General features: G+C 46.1%; 2 protein-coding genes across 4 annotated transcripts in view; one reads left to right on the forward strand and one right to left on the reverse strand.

Moving 5' to 3' along the window:
* Positions 1 to 15,386, reverse strand: part of LOC144104002 (vitamin D 25-hydroxylase-like) — a 112,608-nt gene extending 97,222 nt beyond the window's left edge. Inside the window, exons 1-2 of one of the 3 annotated variants that reach the window (XM_077636781.1) lie at positions 15,221 to 15,386; positions 14,963 to 15,079 (exon numbers count right to left, since the gene is read on the reverse strand). In XM_077636781.1, coding sequence (XP_077492907.1) covers positions 14,963 to 15,079; positions 15,221 to 15,383 — 280 coding nt within the window. In that variant the 5' untranslated portion in view covers positions 15,384 to 15,386. Of the gene's footprint in view, positions 1 to 14,962; positions 15,144 to 15,220 lie in introns of all 3 variants that reach the window. The other 2 variants (XM_077636783.1, XM_077636782.1) reach the window with 2 other exon arrangements.
* Positions 8,381 to 11,507, forward strand: LOC144104004 (uncharacterized). The gene is made up of 3 exons (XM_077636787.1): positions 8,381 to 8,545; positions 10,247 to 10,410; positions 11,373 to 11,507. Exons 1-3 carry the CDS (start codon positions 8,381 to 8,383, stop codon positions 11,377 to 11,379), a joined length of 336 nt encoding a protein of 111 aa, XP_077492913.1. The 3' UTR covers positions 11,380 to 11,507.
* Positions 15,387 to 19,227: the final 3,841 nt, after the last annotated feature.

Raw genomic sequence — 19,227 nt, forward strand, 5'->3', positions numbered from 1 at the left:
ATTATTACAGATTTGATAGTTATAGCCATGAGTCTAACAACTTGCTGGCAAACACAAGAATGGCAAAAATGGCCTATTTCAGTATGTAGTGGACCTGTATGTGCATGCATGCTTACATCTAGTTTGTTGCTGGTTGCAAAGGCATCTTGAACATTACTGATAACCTGTGAAAGAAAGTGCAACAGATGGCTGCAATTTAGCTTCAGCAACAAAGGAATGATGAGAGCATGCATACTTACACTCACTCTGTGGCTGAAAGGCAGGCTGACCGAGTGATGTCCGATACAAACAACCTGCCAACAGAGAAGTACATTAGCTGTGAGTCTACTTTCTCAGCTTATTGCAAAGCATCAAATAGTGAATGCACACTAACACTGTGTTTGCTGATTGAGGACAGGCTTGCTGTGGAATCTTCTGCGTTGGATGAGACACGTTATGAAACAGTGCAAATAACCCTGATCGCAAATTATCCAGCATGTGATGATGCTTAACAAGCTTCTCCGTACAATAACTCTGGCTTCACTTGAACAGTCATAGCTTGTCGAGACTGGTTCAGTGCAAATGACATGACAAATGCCTCACACCTTTTGTGTGCCATGCGTGAGTGTGTTGCTCCAGACGTCACTCTGCATAGGGCCTCTTGTATGCTCAAATATATTGGGAAAATTTCCCTCAAAGTGCTACACTCTGTTTAGGCAACAAATTGCACAATACACAAAATCATGAGCTCTGAAAGCCAGTGCACTGCACAATTTCTTTTCTCTGCTTTACATGGTGGCATCAGCATAGATACGTGCGTAAAGCCATCTGCCTGCCAATGTATAAGTACCTATGGTACTTGATGCCTTTGTTGCACTGTATGATCTTTCTAGAAGACTCGCGTTTGTGAAATTGCTGTTCTGTATTTTTTTTTGTACACGAGTCTCACTTCTTGCTCGAATTTCACAGCTGTGCATTCGTCTGAACCGAATGTTTGAGACTGCTGTGTTTTTATTGCTATGAAACACCTTGCCACCTGTCTGTACTTCAGCCCGCTCCTGTAGGAGCCCGATAAATGTTCACAATATTGTGAAATAATAAATGCGCATTTCTTACATTGTGCGGTGGCGTCTGCTGAACTGCATCAGATGCTTCGGACACGTCACTTAAGCTTTCTTGTCTCTAAAATGCGAAACAAGTGTAACGTGAGCAACAGCTAGCAAGACAGCAATGTGGGCTAGTTGGTTGTACATTTGATGGGAATAACGCGTAACACAAGGAAAAACACAACTGAAACGACGGCGCTTGGACTTTGATGGGAATAACCCGCTACACGAGTTAAAACGACAACTGAAACGAGGGCGCTTGTCCAAGCGCCGTCGTTTCAGTTGTTGTTTTTCCTTGTGTAGCGCGTTATTCCCATCAAATGTAACGTGAGTTCCAGCATTTCCATGTACAGACTCAACAATCTGACCTTTCGTTTCACAGGTGGTGGACCACGGTCATCGCGGATCAGGCGTCTGCGGCCGTGGATGACCTGAAACAATTATTATTTCCATTAACGGAAATAAAAAGCACTCTTGTACATCACATATGGCGGTGGTGAAGTTGTGAAGCTGCACATTTACGTTATCGACAACGTTTTAAGTTCAATCTGCGGCCAACCAGCGCATATCGCACCGCTGTCGCTAAACGTGCCCGGTGATGGAGCAAGCAATGGAAAAAAAAGTGACAAATGCTGTCCGTGCTTTTACGCACGCAAAATGCAGCATAATAAACATTTAAAGCTCTGCAGCATGCAAATTGCATGTTTACTATACATAAAACGACAATACTTGTACTCGCCTTTCGCTCGCAGCCGAGATTCAGCATGGGCAGTGGGTTTTGCTCCGTTCGCTTGCCATCGACGAAATGCAGGGAACAGACGCGCGAGTTTGTAGTTGGGGCAAAGTCCTTTCTGTTAACCAGCGAGGTCCACTGATGATTCAACTCGGGGTCGACGGGAAATCGGTGCAACATGAACATGCCACACCCGCACTGAACACGATTTCAGTTTCGATACCAGGAGGCTGCCATATTGCTAGACCCCAGCGCCGCGAAGCGGCGCTGCCGTTACGGGCTGTTACTTTTGGCTTTGGCTGCTTGGGCTGCGTTGCGTCTCAGCGTGTGTTGGAGTGCAGCTCGTCGTTCTGTCGGCACCCGCTCGCAAAATAAATCTGCCGAAACGTAGCAGTGGTGAGCTTGAAGCCGTATAACTGTGCATTTTGAATGGCGCAAGCGGCTGGAAGCGCTGGTGGTCAAGGGAACCAACCGGCCGTTATTGCATCGACGGAGCAAACGATCACGATCGGTGAGTGTGTGTTCTACTTACTACTAGAATGCTGAATAACCGTAGTAAACAAATAAATATTGTTTTTTAACGGCTGCCTAGCGTGTTACAGCCTTTGTAAGTTACCGCGGGCCACCTGACATTCGGCGGAATGAAGGACCGGCGGTCCGCTGACAGCGGCGTCGTCGGAGATCCGCGCTGCCATCTGCCACCGATGGGCTGGCGTTCCGAACTTGCTCGCGAGGGCTCCGGCAATCCCGCACAGTTCGTCTTTGGCCGCATCTCACGTGTACCGTACGTTCTACTACATGTAAATCCTTCAAATTAGCTTTGTCAGTACGCGATGCACAAAGTGTCTATCTCCTGGTACCTGACTCTATACGTCTTAGTCAGCAAAACTCCAGTCCTGGCCTCAAAGAACAAAGAACTTCCCCTACAATTATCATAGATATTTTCTTTGACAATTTCCTGTTTAAAGGTCCGGTATGTTCCCAGTGCCGATTTCGTCAGCATCCCTGTTTTCCACAAAGCTCTCTCTGTTTCTTTAACCTTTTTCTTAACCGATAACTGCTGATTTGCCCCCTTACTGCTGTCCAGATATTAGCTTGTCAATTTTCTAGTTCGCTTTCTCCATTTCGTGTCAACATTCTTTATGTACAGGTATCTGAAAGCTTTCCTAGCCCAACGCTTTTCCTCCATCTTTCTCAAATGTTCCTCAAATCCTATCTTACTGCTAGCCTCTCTGCTCTCGAAAGACGCCCCTCCCATATCACCCTGTACCCCCTGATTTGGTGTATTGCCATGTGCTCCCAAAGCTAACCTACCTACTCCCCGTTGCCTAATTTCCAGCCTTGCTTGAACATCTGGCCTCATACACAGGACCGCATTACTGAAGGTCAGGCTAGGGACCATCACCCCTTTCCAGATCCCTCTTACCAGATCCCTCTTACCACCCCAGCGCCGCTGGGGTCTAGCAATATGGCAGCCCCCAGGTATCGAAACTATAGTGCCTAGAATATACTGGCTAGTGTGCCGACCGTGGCCTTCCTGGTGGCACCGCGAGCGATGAATGCCGACGGCCGCCGCATGGAGCGCTGCAAGACGGGAGGGTGCCGCCGAGCCGCAACGCTCTCGCAACATCGGCAAGAGGACTAGTGCATTTTTGCTTTCGTTCAGCTGTAATCGACCAAAGCTGTCATGGAGGCAGCTGACTATAGGTTTCAGGGCGTGTTTTGAGTCTCTGTCGAGGTGCTGCACATTTAGCACTTGTCGCTTGCGCGAAAGCTGCTGTGAAATTCAGCACAGCTTCGTGTTTCGAAACACGAAACTTGTGCTGTACATAGATATCTTTTATATATATATGAAGTACTTTTTCGGTAACATTTTCTCTAATAAAGTAGGCGAAACGCTTCGGTTAATTTTATTGGATTATATTTAGGTGTTCTCGCTGTGTACGTACTACATTTGCGAACGAGTAAACACATTCAATGTGAATAACGCAGGAAACACAGTCGTGCAACACTCGTTTTTATTCGCGTGCAATATCAATCGCGGACATGTTACAGAAGTACAGCAAGCAGGGCCCATATGTGCACATGAGAAGCATTTATTGGCAGCGACGCAGTTTTAGAAACTTATGCCGCTGCCTTTGCGCTTCCCTCTCTTTGTTGAGGCCCTTGACAAAAAAAAACGAAACCTTAAGAGAACATAAAACTTTACAACGGTAGATGAAACTGCCTTTTCATGCTCTGAGCAGCCAAGTTGAGGAAAAGACAGTGTCTGTAGCTGACTCGAAATTTCAACTAAACTCGTTTCGTGGAGCTTGTTTTTACTAAAAAACACAGTAAAGGCATCTTCCATGGCCTTTACAGCAGTTGACAAGCTCTGGCTGGGGTACACTAGGCCCCTATTGTCAAAATGGCTAATAAAGTACGAAGCGGCGTCGGCACTTGCTTCAGCTTTGCTTACACATAGGCAGCCTGCACACTGTGGACAACAGTTCTTAGCAATGATCTTTCGTGCCACGTAGCCTGTAGTGTAGTAGATCAAAGCACTGTGGCTCTTCTTCTCTATGCACGATGCATGGTCACTGCTAGACACGATAGCTTGAACTACATCTTCAGCTTCACTGACGTTTCCGTGGTCAAGAAGGTCATCTATTTTGTCTGAAAGGAACTTACTCGTAGTTTCACACACCTCCTTTGGGCTCAGCGGTGCTTTGATTACGTCTGGGGTGCAGTTCACTCCTCTAGGTGGCTTTGCCAGGTTGTAGATTTCGAGTAAATTCACAGTCATCAGAAACTGTGACACTGTCGGATGGTCGTTACAGCCACACGACTGTCTAATTATACCAAAAAGGTTTTCAAGCTTATCCTGGCTTAATCGGGATGTTAAAAGATACTTAGAACCCACAGTCGACGTCAGGTAGGACAACAAGCCAAGTGTACTCTTGATGGTAACCCTTAGCCCAGCAGACGTGCTTTCTGTAAGAAAACCACCACCAGCTGGTTTTGCAGTTTGCTCCCATTCCTGCAGATACTCTAGGAAGCCTTTCAGAAATTGCACATTTGGACTGTCAGGCTTGAGTGCCTTCTCGCTTGTTCGCGATGTCATAACACGAATCAGGCGATTCATTTCTTTTACGAAATCTACTGTCGGCTGCACGGTCCTATGTGAGGCTTCAATGTGTTCTCTATAAATGAAAAGACCTTTGATGACCTGGTCGCTGAAGAGCTGAAATGCGATGCCCACTTTCATTTTTTCAAAGCACTTTGGCTTAAGGTGTGCATTTGTCAGGCTTGGCATAACTTTCAGTGGAACATTTTCTCGATCCGCTTCGAAGGCTGTGAGTACAATACCAATGTGAACATGCCCAGCTGGCGTCAGGTATCCTTTTCCAACAAATCCATTTCTCACATTCTTCAAAAGGTGTGGAAAATCTGACAAAAAATAGAGCTGCCTTTTAGGATCCACTGGGTGTTTGGTGCTGCTCCGAACGTGGCTTGGAGCACTTTTGAAAAAAAAAAACAACTTGTGATCAGTTTCTTCATCACAATATTTAAACATCAGAAACATGAAATCTGTACTAGCACCATGCACACTCTAAACTATCTTGCATTTTGCGTGAAATTACAGCCTTACCCTGTATTCCAAACAGCCGCCACATGCTCCTATTCCAGCTGGCGCCGTCGCATGTTATGCAATCCACGAACAGACCAGCCTTTTCCGCAAGGACTGTGGTTTCCAAAATGATTTTCGCCAGTGTTGGGGCCTTCACATTGCCCTTTGAGGCAAAAACGCCGAGGATTTGCGTCCATTTTCCTGCGGAAAGGTAATCTCTCACAAATGTACGTGCGTTTTACGTATAAAGTTGCGAACTGTAACCAAGAGAAAAAAAAAAGTTTACCAGTAAATGGCTGAAACAGCACAATCATCCCATGGTCTGCCAGCACATTCTTCTGGTCAGCAGGTGTATGACCTCCAAGGTCAACAAAGCCTTCAATATCACCTGAATTGTAAACAAAAGCACAGGAAAAACACCTTGTTTTATGCGCAGACATCTCTCAACACAGATCAGAATATGGCAAAGGTGCTAAACCAGCATAAAAAGAAACGCGAGCTAAAAGACTTGACGATCGAATATTACCAGAGCACTGCACGGCTCGATCAATATTGTAGTTCTTAGCAGAACATCGTATTTTTCTCATACTGTAAAAGCTCGCTGATTCGTGCTTCAATGAACCGCGCATAGTCTAAAATTAAGTTCGAACTATCGAATGACCCCGAAAAAAAACTGACAAGAACCGCTTGCATCGCGGTAAATTTATTTGGTGAAAGACTTGGCAGGCGAGGCCACCGTGACGACTGTAAGCATCCATCGTCTTTGTTTTTTCATTTAGGGCATCGAAGACCTTTGTACTGAGGCCAATGCCACCCTTGAAGCGCTGTAGGTACTTTTTCAGGTAAGTTCGCCCTGGCAGAACCATAATAGACTGTCTGCGGAGATGTTCATACCACTTCGGGCTTCGCATCCTCATCAGCATACATTCTAAAATCCACTCATCATCGTATCGCATTCCCTTGTGCGATTTTCGCCGACAACCAGCTGCTGCTTTGAGGGAAGAGATTTAATTTTGCTGTTAAATGTCTCTTCACTTAAATGTCTCTCATTTCGCTCTGTCATGTGTGCCTCCTGTATCCTTGCATTTGCCAATCTTTTCTTGGTTCTTGACAGGCTTCGAGAAATGTTCCTGCACTGTTTCTTTTCATCCGATTTCCTGGCAATTTCACTTGTGCTTTGCTTTTTTCTGCACGCTTGGTTTTGAGCCAGAATCCTTTGGTACTTGCAGAAAGCGCAGAATTCACCTTCAGACCTCACAGATATTGAACACTTCTCAGAAAAAACATGCCTTTGTAGGAGGTGTGCTTTCCTAAGGCCGGCTTTATGCCGCATCCATCACAAAGATTTGTCAAGGCAACTTCCTTGATCAAAGTTTCGGCCTCTTTGCAAGTTGTGACGATGTGTTTTGACTTTTCCCTTCCACTGAGGTAAACCGTGGCTACCACTGATTGTCCATCAAGTAATGGCTTTGCAAATGCTACCATCTTTTCAATGAAGAGGTTAGAGAAGTTATTTTTTTCAGCTTCACAATAGGCGTACGCTAATGAATCGACTGTCACGGATGGCACTTTCGTCCATGTCACTGGAATAGCGACGTTGGAGAATGGATGGAGACGATCGTTGGTTGTTCGTGGTCGTTCGTCACCAGCATTTTGCGCTTCGCCAGCGCTTCCTTCTGCAGAAACACAGCGTGGGGTGGTGCACGTTTCAGTTACTGCAGCTCCGCTGTTGGTGTCAGATGCTTCCATGCTCACCGATTCAGCATTATCAATGCCTGAGCACAACTCGGGGGCTTCCGACGCAGCACGGCTGTGACGCTTTGCTGGAGGCTCTTGCTGGCACAGATTTCTAGTTTTTCTTTTAGCTGACACTTTAGGCAGAATGTGTTCTGGGTAATGCGTGAATATCGAAGGCACGGCGTCGGGTTTCAGGCGCGGTTTATCGCGGGGAGGCTCGCTGGTAACACCGTTTACGCTGACACTGAATATGCGCTCGATACAACTGCTCTCAAAATGTTTCTCGCAAACCACAGCAGCTGGCGTCAGCCTTCTGTCCTCTCTTTTGATATTTCTTTCCTATTCTGCAAGCCGCGTAGCATCAGATGGTGCTGTAAACATGGAAACACGTTCCTTTTTCGAGCAGTAACCGCTTTTACACATTGGCACAAAGCAAGTCTTCTCTTTGCACTGTCGCTTTGGCTTTGACATCTTTTTTGTGCAGTCACATGTAGCTCGTTTAGTGGTGGACACGGGAAAAAACAATCGAGAGCTCAGTGCATGATTTGACTACACGGTGAAAGCACGCAGAACGGATACACGCACGCACAGAACGCGCGCACAAAACCGACGAAATCGCCACAGAACTGCTCGGAGGAGCGGATGCGTCGACTTTCATGTGCAAGGAGCCACACAGGACAACATACACTGCACCTCAGTCAACAAAATTTCGTGCACAAGCAGGTTAATCGCGCACGCACAAGACCAGGTCGCTGCCTTCCGAAGCGAGAAAACCGCGTTGTCTGCTGCGGCAGCACCCTCCCGACAAGCAGCGCCCTCTGCCGCCATCGGTGGGCTCTCATTGCAAACGGTGCCACCTGCTCCCATTGCGCAGCGCTGGCGCTCGGCACACTAGCCTGTATATTCTAGGCACTATCGCGTATCACTCGCTCTGCCGTATCGTTGCTAGACTGCATAGGCTAAAATCGGCCGAAACTTTTCGACTGCCACTTGAAGCGTTTAGCTTTTTAAAGCGGCAGGAGAAGTAAATCTATTTATAAACTGAATTGTAGTTTACACATTATGTTTTTATGCAAACGCGCACACATCGCCTCGCAGTTTTCGTCGGTGTTTAGCGTAATCTGCGTAATCTGCAGCACCATCGACATAGCATCGCTTGGATCCTAGTCAGCTCTTCGGTATTGCGCTCCCCTCCAAGCATCATTATTTGCAATAATGCAAGCGATGTGTGCACGAAGACGAGTTTTACTGCTTGTGATAAGAACAGCACTTCAGCTCATTGTGAGGAAGAGGCAGGAGCGTCGCCAGCGGAGGAGGCACCGCTGGTGGGTTCGGCCCGTGTTCGTGGCGCGCAGGCAAGAAGGCCGATATCACCCTGCGGTATCTTCGTTTCCTCTGTAAGTGTAAAAGGTCCGTTTAGTGTATTGAAAGGACATTTAGCGCAACAGTTCGGCGGCTTAGTGGTTAAAACATCCGACCCCTATGCCGTAGGCGCGCAGTTCGGTCGCCAGTGCCGCCGGGTACCCACTATGATACACTGGGTACAGAGATCCTTTCCCCCAGGTCTGGTGGGCGGCTTCTCTGCATTAACTGCATGGAAAATGTGCCTTTGACTGCACCTTGTGCAAAGAAGAATGCTTTGTCCCGTGGGGCTATATCATCAATGGTTTGATTGCGTCTACACTGTGCAGTCACTTATAGGTCCCGTAACGACAGCGGACGTCATCTAGCTAACAAGTTAAAACCACGCAACAGCAAATATTGCTACATTTTGTGGTACTGTGCAGTGGTACGTGCGGACGGAATTCCAGCAGCAGGTACATTGTCGGTTGTGCACTGTGAGAAAGAAAAGTTCGCCGCTGTTGTACCTGTGTCCAAAATGAACAGCAACTGCCAATCTGTGACAAAGAACCCAAACTGAAACAAACATAACTGCTTGGATTTGAGGTGTAATGGTTAAGAAAAAAAAGCCAGCTACCAATACGCCATCATACATGTTTTAATGTTCTGTAGTGGTGTCCACACATATCGTTAACATAAGAAGTGACATTCAACAGCGGGAGTGGGTGGGAGGGGTTAGTGCCAAAAAGGAATGGAGGCTTTGGTACAGGTGGAACTGCAGTGCCGGTAGTTGCAGTTTGATGGGACCAAAATAGCAGTCATGTTCCATCTGAACTGAATGCTATGCACTTAGTGCATGTATATATACTCTTGAAAGCGTTGGATGATAGTTTGCCTCCAAGTGAAGCATTGAGAGTATATATATATATACACACACTCCCTGTCTTTCCCTCCTCCTCTTTATCTATCTATCTATCTGAAAGCATTGAGTTCCACTTGGAGGCCAACTATCATCCACCGTTGGAGATGTGAAGCAACTCGGATGAAGTACGCTCCAAAGTTCTTCGTTGCCAACAGAGATATATAAAAAAGGCAAAGGAGTTTCACGTCAGTGTATTCGAACATTGGCAACTGAAGAATAAGCGCGGTCTTCGAAAGTTGGGGCTCCTCTCGGTGGTCTCTGGGGCACATCGCTATTGCAAAACAGTGTCAGGAGAACCAAGGGGCATGAAAACTTGGCTGCTTCTGCACTGCTCGCGCAAAAGTGTAGTGTCTGCATCACAGAGATGCAACTTTGAAATAATAAAGGTAGTGAGGCAGAAGGGCAGCACTGACATTGACAAGATGCAGCTTTGAAAAGTTCAATAACTCAGCTGGCATATATAGAATGCCCACGCTGTCAGGTCGTCAGGCCACAACTTTCACTTGTGCAATCAATGTCCCTTGAATGCTTCTTGTAGTGAAGAATTCAAGAAGTAAGCTTCTCTCCAATCAGAAGAAACCTAGCATTTCAATGCCTTTTGGACTTTAATAGCATCGTGATATCTCCACTGTGCGGCTGAAATGAAAATCTTTGACCCTGAAGACTTTTCACAGACACTGTACACAACAAGGCTGCTTCATTCAGTCACAGAAACCACCCACAATAGTTGTGCTGTAATAGCGCATCACAGTGTATTGCAGTCATGCTGCCTGGTTTTTACTTGTTGGCATAACAAACCACATATTTTCCCTCTACAGATGCGTCGCATGCGTGAAGGTGACCATGAATTCTTCCGGAAGTTTTTCCGGATGACTACAGTGCTGTTTGACGAAATGCTGGGATTTGTTTTGCCAGACCTCACACGGCAGCATGTTGTGAGAGAGCCGCTGGAGCCAGGCGAGCGACTGGCAATAGCATTGAGGTTTGTAAAGCTTGAGTTCTACATTCTGAGAAGAAGCATTTCGACACATAGTTGTGTAATGGTTCGGCGAAATGCACATGCTACCCTTTAAGCCTTGTAATGGTCCTCTCAAAAAATAAAAAATGAAAGGGCGAGAGAGACCGGAGCAGCTGTTGCTTACAGTGTTGAAACCAATTAAGGCAAACGAAACAGTGCTAAATGCTCAAAAACATATTCTGAAAAATGCGAAGAAAAAAAAGAAGTCAGATAAAAGCAATAGGTCACAACTGGAGAAACCAGAACAAAAACAAAATGGTTAAGACGTGGCCAAAAGAGTAGGGAACCCCTAGCAATGCAGGTGCATGGCACAGGAAGGCCGGGTTGTAGCACCTGAGAACTTAAAAAGAAAAGAAAGCAAGCAAATGCAGCCAAGGACAGTCCGAATTTGACGAAAGTGAACTGAAAAGGAACAAAATAAAGCTAGTGAAAGCGATTTTGTGAGGCTTGCGCAACAGATTGACGCCTCTTTACGCATAATGTGCTTAGGCAATCAAAAGCACGGCCTCTGTTCTTTCTTTGGGGTAAAGGAATTGTCTATACTCGTGAATCCCATAGCCTGTGTCAGGCACATAACCAAGCATATGTTCCTGACCAAAATCTCTCGCGCATCGTAATTTCAAACTGTGGCATAAATGTTACTATTTTGGTGTCACATTTTAAGCATATTCTAGAGCCAAAAGAAAGATGCCAAACAGTGCAACTTCATTCAAAAGTAAATTCATTTAAAACTTGTAGCAGCTTGACGCGCAGGTCAATCTGCTGATTCTTGTTCACGTGCTTCATCATTTTGGCCATTGAAAGCCAAAATTGGTCGTACTCGTCATGTCTGTCACAGGTCTGCAGTGCATCTGTGAGTTTTCCGACGTGTTCAGCCAGAGCATCATGAGCACATTCTCTTCTCCTCTTTCGCTTGTTCTGTCTAGGCGCTGATGACTGCAGCACTGATGCCTCTTGTTCCAGCAAGCCAACAGGTGCCTGGAGGGATGGCACCGACTGGCTCAACGCAGGTGACTCGTGGCGTGACGGCAGCGACTCGTGGCGTGATGGCAGTGGCTCGTCAGTCACCACCTCGTGCACGAGTGACGCCTGCGATGCGCAGTCCAGGTGCCACTCCTCCAACTCAATGATGGTTTCTGATGGCTCTGGGGCACTGTTGTGCTGGTACGCCGGCGTACTGCTTGCCCCTGGCACGACATTTGGACCTGGCTCCCTTAATTGCTGCCTGTAGTTTCCTGACGTCCTGTATATGAGAGTGTACATGTATATGCACCATGAAGTTGCGTGTTTCAAGTCACTTTTTGCAAGCATGTTTCGATATACGTTTAACGAGTGTTTTTACATTCATTCATTATTTTGAAGTCATGCAATGATACTTGCAGAACGGGCTGACCCTATTCTGGCTCATGACAGCTGTACATACTGTGGCATCCTCATATGCTGTTCCCTCGTGTGTCTTGCATACTATTTTTTGAGCATACTGTCTTGTATATCCTAGCTTTTTTGCATTTTTATCTCGTAAAGTCCTGTATACATTACTGTAAAATTTTTAAACTGCTCTAAGCCATTTGCCTACTTATGTGCCCACATTTTTTGTTTCGTGCACTGCACCGCTTCATCTTTTAGCTGCTTTTGCTAGGCATTACTACTACTGACCTCTTCATGAAGACTACCATAACAGTAGTATAAAGGTGACACAGTGTTTGTGCTACCCTCTGAGGTTTTGGTGAGCAGTTAATGCAACAAAAGTGCTGCCATTTTTCAACTGCTTGGTTGCAGGAAGACGTTCCTGTCAACTGGAAGTTATATGAAACAAAATCTGATACGTGTGAGTTACATATGCATAGTGGCGACCCAAAGAACTATATGTGTGGAGTTAGTTCACATTGTATGGAAAATAAAATACGCAGGTTCATTGATTGCACTTAGTAGTTGTCTTACACATTAAGCATATTATGCAGCTCCTTGGCTTGTCTATACAGTATCTGTATAGCTGCAGGAAATCTGCACTTTAACGTGGCACTTCTGTCTGATTGATTAAGCAGTGAGTGTTTGAGTGAATAATGATAAACCACTGGTAACATTGCCTATGATCCTTAGCATAGAAGTGTGAGGGTTCAGGCTAGTGGGTAATTCACGTGCCGTTCCATAGCGCAAAACAAGGAAGTAAAGAGCACTTGTGCCTTGGTCTCTTGTTTGGTGCCACGGAATCTCGCGTAGATCTTACCTGTGACAGTGCACATGATAAAAAAACATTTTATCTGCAATGTACAAAGCACATTGCAAACAGTGGTGTTCCTTTTGTACACATAAAGCGTAAAATTTTCCTACATGAATATGCATAAACATGGAACCTTCATGAGGCCTTTTGTGTGCACAGTGTATGTTGAGCATTTGTGTTGGAGTCGCATATTAGATGTGTTAAATGCTTCCAATCAGTGCAAAGCGGTGTTATTTTCTTTCAATGTGCAATATATTTTGTATGTTACAGTGCCATTTGCTGTGTTTCTTGGTCTTAACTCATATGCTAGTTCTTCATTTTAACAGTATTTCACTGTGAGGGCTTTGTATTTGAAGTGTACAGGCAAGTAAGGCTGAAGGTGTTGATCTTATTTCTGGTCATGCTGCTTTGTGATATTTTGAACATGACCTACACTTACTGCTTAAGCAGCCAAGAGTCAAGCTGTGATCATTGCATCATAAAAGTGTTGTTGTGGATTCCCAATTGTCACATTTTCTTCATTAATAATGGAGCTGATATGCCCTCAAACATATTTTCAGCACTTCTGTTTGGCTGAACGTATCCACACGGCCTGCCACGTGCATTTCATTGCGAGGGAACAGTTTCAATACAATTGGTTGGCATGTTAATTTGCACAACCACATAACAGCTACAAATAAAAAATGAAATCTGTGCATTTATTTCCGCCACCTGGCATTCCTGATCATGAACTGGGTATCTGAGCAACAGGGTATCCTTTCAAATAGAATAGCATGAGCTGCAGGTATGTCTTTACAAGCATCTACAAGTGTGAGATAGGACTGCGGTGAAAATGTCCAAATGGGGGTCTTTATTGTCCCAGTTCAAATGGTTTATTGGTCCATTCCCTGTAGCTGCTGGAACCAGTAACTGCTGATAGCGCGAACATTTACTTGGATAAACCATCCGTGTAATATGTCCTTAGATTTCATCCCTTTCTGACAAGTTACAAAATGTTTGAAAGAGTTGCTTAATGACAATAAACACACTCCAAAAATTCAGGACAACAGAAGCAACCTACACTAAAATGCGTTGCCCTGCAGGACCATACAGATCTGCCTATAGTGAGAACACGCAGCTTTAATCATAACAACTGAGTGCCAACAAGGCCAACAACAAAGCACGGCAATACACTACTTACACTCACATTGGTTGAAACTTACTATGTGATCATGCTTATATACTCCCTCATTAAGGGCATCTCACAGGTGTTAGTGGGGAACAGCTAGTTAATAAACATAGCTTTCTTATTAAACTTCAGCACTATTTATGCAATGTATAGCAGAAAACCTCGAAGAGATTTTGATGAAAAATTTTGTGCATTGAGGAACACCATTACAACATATACAACAGAAAAAAGTTGTAAATCCAACAATAAAAAGTTCAGTAATAGCCAGTAGATCTCACTTCAGAACCAGAAGCCCCCAGCAGGGACCATTTCAACCAGAAGCAAACCAGAGGCTTCCTTTTGGGGCCAGTGGATTAAAGTCAAAAAATGGTTGGTGCCCTACAGGGGCTATTTCAACCAGCAGCAAACCAGAAGGCTTCCTTCTGAAACCAGAAGATATCATTAGAAAACAATCAAATTGACAGACTTTTCACCTGGGGATGAAAATAATACCTCATATATAAGTTATAAAAAAACAAACACGGAAAGGAAGAATTCATCCAATAACAGTAGCCAAAATTCCACCTGTTATGTTGTAAACTTCCAACACTCTCGTGGCTGAAATAAATGCCGAGATTTCATTTTTAATGTGTGGACGTCAGTGGCATGCAAGTTGCATGAAAAGCCCAGTAAGCAACACAAGATGCTTGTTTAAAATGCCTGTTTAAAAATAGACAATACTGAGCAATTAAGACAGCATATGAAGTCTGCGTACTTTTAAAGTGCCTGATCTTCATACACCTATCGTTAGCTCCCGCCAATGTCACGGCGGCTCGGCATTCTGCTTGCTCAGCGGCGCAAGCAGCAACAAGGTGGTTGTGTCGGGTGCATTTGCACACTTTGCGTTGGATTTATGACCTGGAGCAATTGCCAACACCACGCGCAGCTGCAGCTTTGCCACCGAATTTGCCGCATTTTCTTGCAACAAGTCCTGCATCAAAAAACACGTTCGCTTCGGATGTAATCGCATCACGTCAAATAGCGCTTGCTTCACGCATGCAGCGTTCCCACCACGGCAAACGACGGCACTGCTTGTGTTCCTTAAAGCGAACAGCTCGTTATGGGATTAAAAATATTGATGAACTTACGGCCTGGTGACCATCGTGTCCCTGAGGAACAACAGCTGCTCGTAATGTGCCCACACGAAGTCCGTGGGCTCGATGTCGTCCGCGCCAGCGCCGCTCTTCCGCCCCAACTGACGTGCCCTGTACAGGTGGCGGAATTTGTCGCGCAGCGATTTCCAGCGCTTTTGTACAAGGTCCACGCTTTCTGCACAATTGTAACGCGAAAATGTTCAAGCACATTTCAGCCATGAAGTGCTCATCATGAGCGAAGTGTATGCCTACCTGGTGCTCCCGGTAGTACATCCTCCGCCACTTCTCTCCAAAGTGCTGCTTTCAGGTTCTTATTTTTACGCAGCCTGTCGCTTGCCAGCCAAAGCGAGCGCCGCCTCTCTACAGCAGCAATGAGTAGTTCGTTATTTATAACCTCAGACATCGCCGCAGCCATAGGTGCACCAAGCGAAACCGCGGATGTGGCGCGAAAAAGTCCGTACCGGATGTTGGGAGAGCTGCGCTCGCATTCGTGCACGTCGGTCAGAAGAAACCGGCGAGCCCCTTCCGGCGCAAATATCTGACATGGCCACATATCTGCGCCCTCCTCGCGCATGCGCAGACAGATTTTCCAGACGCTCGTGCGCTTCGCGTGTACGCCTCGGAATTGTCCATCGAGTTGGGGCTTCAGATATTCTTACACCGTGAATACTAATAAAACCGCATCTATCTTTTGATTTGTTAACACGGGGGACAGCACCAGACCGTCCCCCACTACCAAAAATTATGTGCCCATCAACTCATTACGAGCAATGGCGGAGGTCAGCGCGAACGCCTCACTCCGGAGGTGCCGTCTTATTGATCACGGTACACCTCACACGGGACTTAATTCCCTGCTCTGATGGAGACACCAGGCAGACGTGCAGCTTTACTTCTCACAGCAACGCTCCGTCCTGTCTTGGGGACGACGTCGCTGGGGCACAGAAAACTGCGCGTCAAAAGCGCGTATTCTGAGTACGCTTCGCTTAATAACAAAGCCCCGATAGTATTCCTTTCGGCTTTTATTTGAATTACTTTCTCAATGCAAGGATGGACTTCTATGCGATTCCAATACCTTCTAAGCGAGCGTTCAAGTCATTCTACATTTACGTTTCCTTCTGAGAGGAGGCGCCCTCCCTCTCCAAGCTGCATTACAAACAAACAGAAATACTCAAGTCACGTGTTCCCTAGCTTCTGCGCCTGGCAACTCCGCGCTCCGCGGTGCGCTGCTCCTCCCTTCAGAGAGAAGTTAATCCGGTCGCTGCCGAGAGATGGCGACAGCGACGTTTGGGCGACGTCGTCCCCAGTCGAGCGTCGGTTTTGCAAGGTGTTGGCTCTACTTTTTTTGTGCCTTCGGATGCTCCAGGATTCCAGCATTGAGTCAAGTTGTTCCAGTTTTGTTTTATCTTTCCAGCGATCGTTATGTGCTTCTCTTGGGCCCGTTTCACATGCATGCGATTTTCGACTGCGACGCTGCAAATTCTGCCCGTCTGCGACTGGGGAGGGCCGTCGGTCTAGCTGCAGGCTGCTTGCGATCGTGTTCCGTCCGGTTGGTATTCGGTCGCAGCGTCGGTGCGTTCGCTCTGTGACTGACCAATGGGGAGCGCCGAGACGGCGTGGGACGTGCGGTGACGTGGGAAGCGAAGCTGTTTATTCTAATCAAGACATACGAAGTATTGCCTCGCATTTAAAAACACGGTGTTTTTAACATCATCAACACATCTCGTGCACCGTTTCTGTCGCGTTTAGTCATGGGTTGCCTATTATGTAAACATCAAGCAACCTTGCCTGTCCCTCCGACCGAATTCGCTGGCTACGCGTTGCATGGGAAAGCACTGACCGGAAACCACACTGCGGCGTCACTAACTAAACGACTATTTTCGTTCGAGTCGCAGCATGTGAAACGGGCCTCACATCGCAAAACGTTAAACTCGTGCTGAGTCGCATTGAGGCCTGTGAAAAATAATGGCAGCATCAGAAACTGTTTATTACGCGTCAGTACTGCAATAACAATACATGAGCACGTGAATTTTCTGGACTGTTGTACTATATTTCTTCTCTGCCCAGCTGCCGTGCATGTGCTTCGGAGCACGGTTTTTTTTCTAGTGTACAGGCTAATTGCGTAATTCGGTGATAAAATAAAAACACAAGCTTTACCCAATGTCACGATGGCTCCTTTCAAGTTAGTGAAACCGAAGGATGCAATGCGTATTTACTTTCCCTTCTTTGTCAAGCTTGAAAAGAAGTTATCTTTTTAAACGAAGCGCTTAATTATTGAAAGGAATAGATTGAGTCAAATACTGCTCTCTTTACAGATGCCAATGGCATACTGCTGTGCACCACTGTGCCGGTCAGACAGCAAAAGGAAGGAGCCAGACATTTCCTTCCATGAGATCCCCGCCCAAGCTTCCCTTCGTGACCAGTGGCTGATTTCAATACGAAGAGACGACTGGGTCCCGAACAGCACCTCAGACTATTCAAGGGTAGGCAGCAAACATTTCAAACAATCAGGCTTCGCAGAAGGTCAAAGGCGCTGTCTGAGGAAGGGAGTTGTGCCGTCAGTGTTCACAGAATAATTCTCATACTTCAAACCTTGAACTTTGAAGCAAGGGAACAGTGTAAGCATAAGAGAACCATCAGCTTTGGAAGCCCACCACGGCCAAGATGAGTCCGCGAAAAAACGTCAGAAGCACGAAGAAAACACGAGCGTTGAAGTGCCAGTGTTTGACGTTGAGAATAAGGTCGCTGAACCCTCTGCTACTGCAAGTGGCAACTATTTTGAAGTGATACAACAGCATTCAGCGGGCATCTGTCCCAACCAAGATAAAGTATTTCTGGTTCGCGCCGACAAAACGCAAGTTTACATCAGATCTTCCAACCTTAATTCTAACAGTGGAGAGAATGAACTGAATGAGCAAGGAGAGTGACCTAAAGAAACAAATAGAGAGGCTTCGCACAGCGCTACATAAATATGGAATGGAGCTGAAAAGGCTTAATGAAGAGTGTAATTTTGGTGATATAGCATATATCCGGGAACAAGCTGAAGAAAAAAAATTGTTGAAGTATTCCTGCTAAACCAAGGTGTCAATTTCAAGCGAAAAATGCCAACATGGTCGGAAGACGTAGTGCGACACTGCATTGAACAGTCCCCAGCAAAAAATATTAGCACAAATCAGTGGAGATCAGAATTTGTATATCTCAACAAGCGGCGCTGCGGTTGGCAGACCTGCCTATCGGGCCGTTTCCATGTTTGTAGCATGGGGGGGGGGGGGGGGGGGTAGGACGGCAGGAAGTAAGCTTTATCAAGTGTGCCATCGCCCGAGCGTCGAAGTGCCGACCCTACGCGACTGCGCATGCGGCACTTATTTTGGCTCGGTTATCATGAGCAAAGATTGCTTCTTTTTTATTACTCTTTTTTTTTATGTCCGTGATGGTTTGTAAAAAGGAACTCGCAGGAACAATAGATGATAGCGCTGCTTTTAGCCAGCATTACACAAGCCCGAAAACCAGATAGAGTTTATTTTCCCGATGCAACTAAATCACACAAGTCACATTGTTGGGAAAGTGTAGTAACGATATTAACAGGACCACTATCCCATCAATTCAGGAAAATAAGTAAGGAGGATACCCAGCTCGTTTTCGTGATGCCAGGGCAAACACGTCGTTGCACTAATGGCGTGCATAGGTCCCACCAACCATCACAACGCTTTGAAGGCACTCCAGGAAGGAGTCAATTCGGCTGCTTGCAAGGTCAGGAAGAGCTTGGAGCCTGCTCCATCCCTCTTGAACCGCCGCCCAAAGGATATCTGGCGATGAATCGTGCAGCTGCCTTTTAGCTAGTCGCTTTTTCATTAACCTGCATATATCTTCAATTATATTCAAATCTGCACCCTTGGGAGGCCATGCAGCTCCTGTATGCAGAGCTGTTCAAGCAGTTACCAAGCGCAGCGCGGCTGAGGCTGCTCGCAAAAATAACTGCCAAAAAAGCAAAACAAAAACAACTATCCTATTCTTCACCAGTTGCCTGTGGGAGCAAGGCTGCGGTAAAGAAAGAGAGAAGGCGAGACAGAAAAATAAATTTTGCATGGCCGTGAGTCTGCTGAACCCCCCTAATACTGTAGAATGGAAACGGCCCGGCACTCTCGTTATCAGCCTCTTCGTAACCAGGGATCGTAGCAGTGATCGGTGCTTCCACCTTTCCTTTTCGACGCAGCCATTCGAGACCACCCGGCAGATTAAAGGGAACTGGAACATATATAATT

Source organism: Amblyomma americanum, chromosome 9, assembly GCF_052857255.1.
Source record: "Amblyomma americanum isolate KBUSLIRL-KWMA chromosome 9, ASM5285725v1, whole genome shotgun sequence".
NCBI classification, from domain to species: domain Eukaryota; kingdom Metazoa; phylum Arthropoda; class Arachnida; order Ixodida; family Ixodidae; genus Amblyomma; species Amblyomma americanum.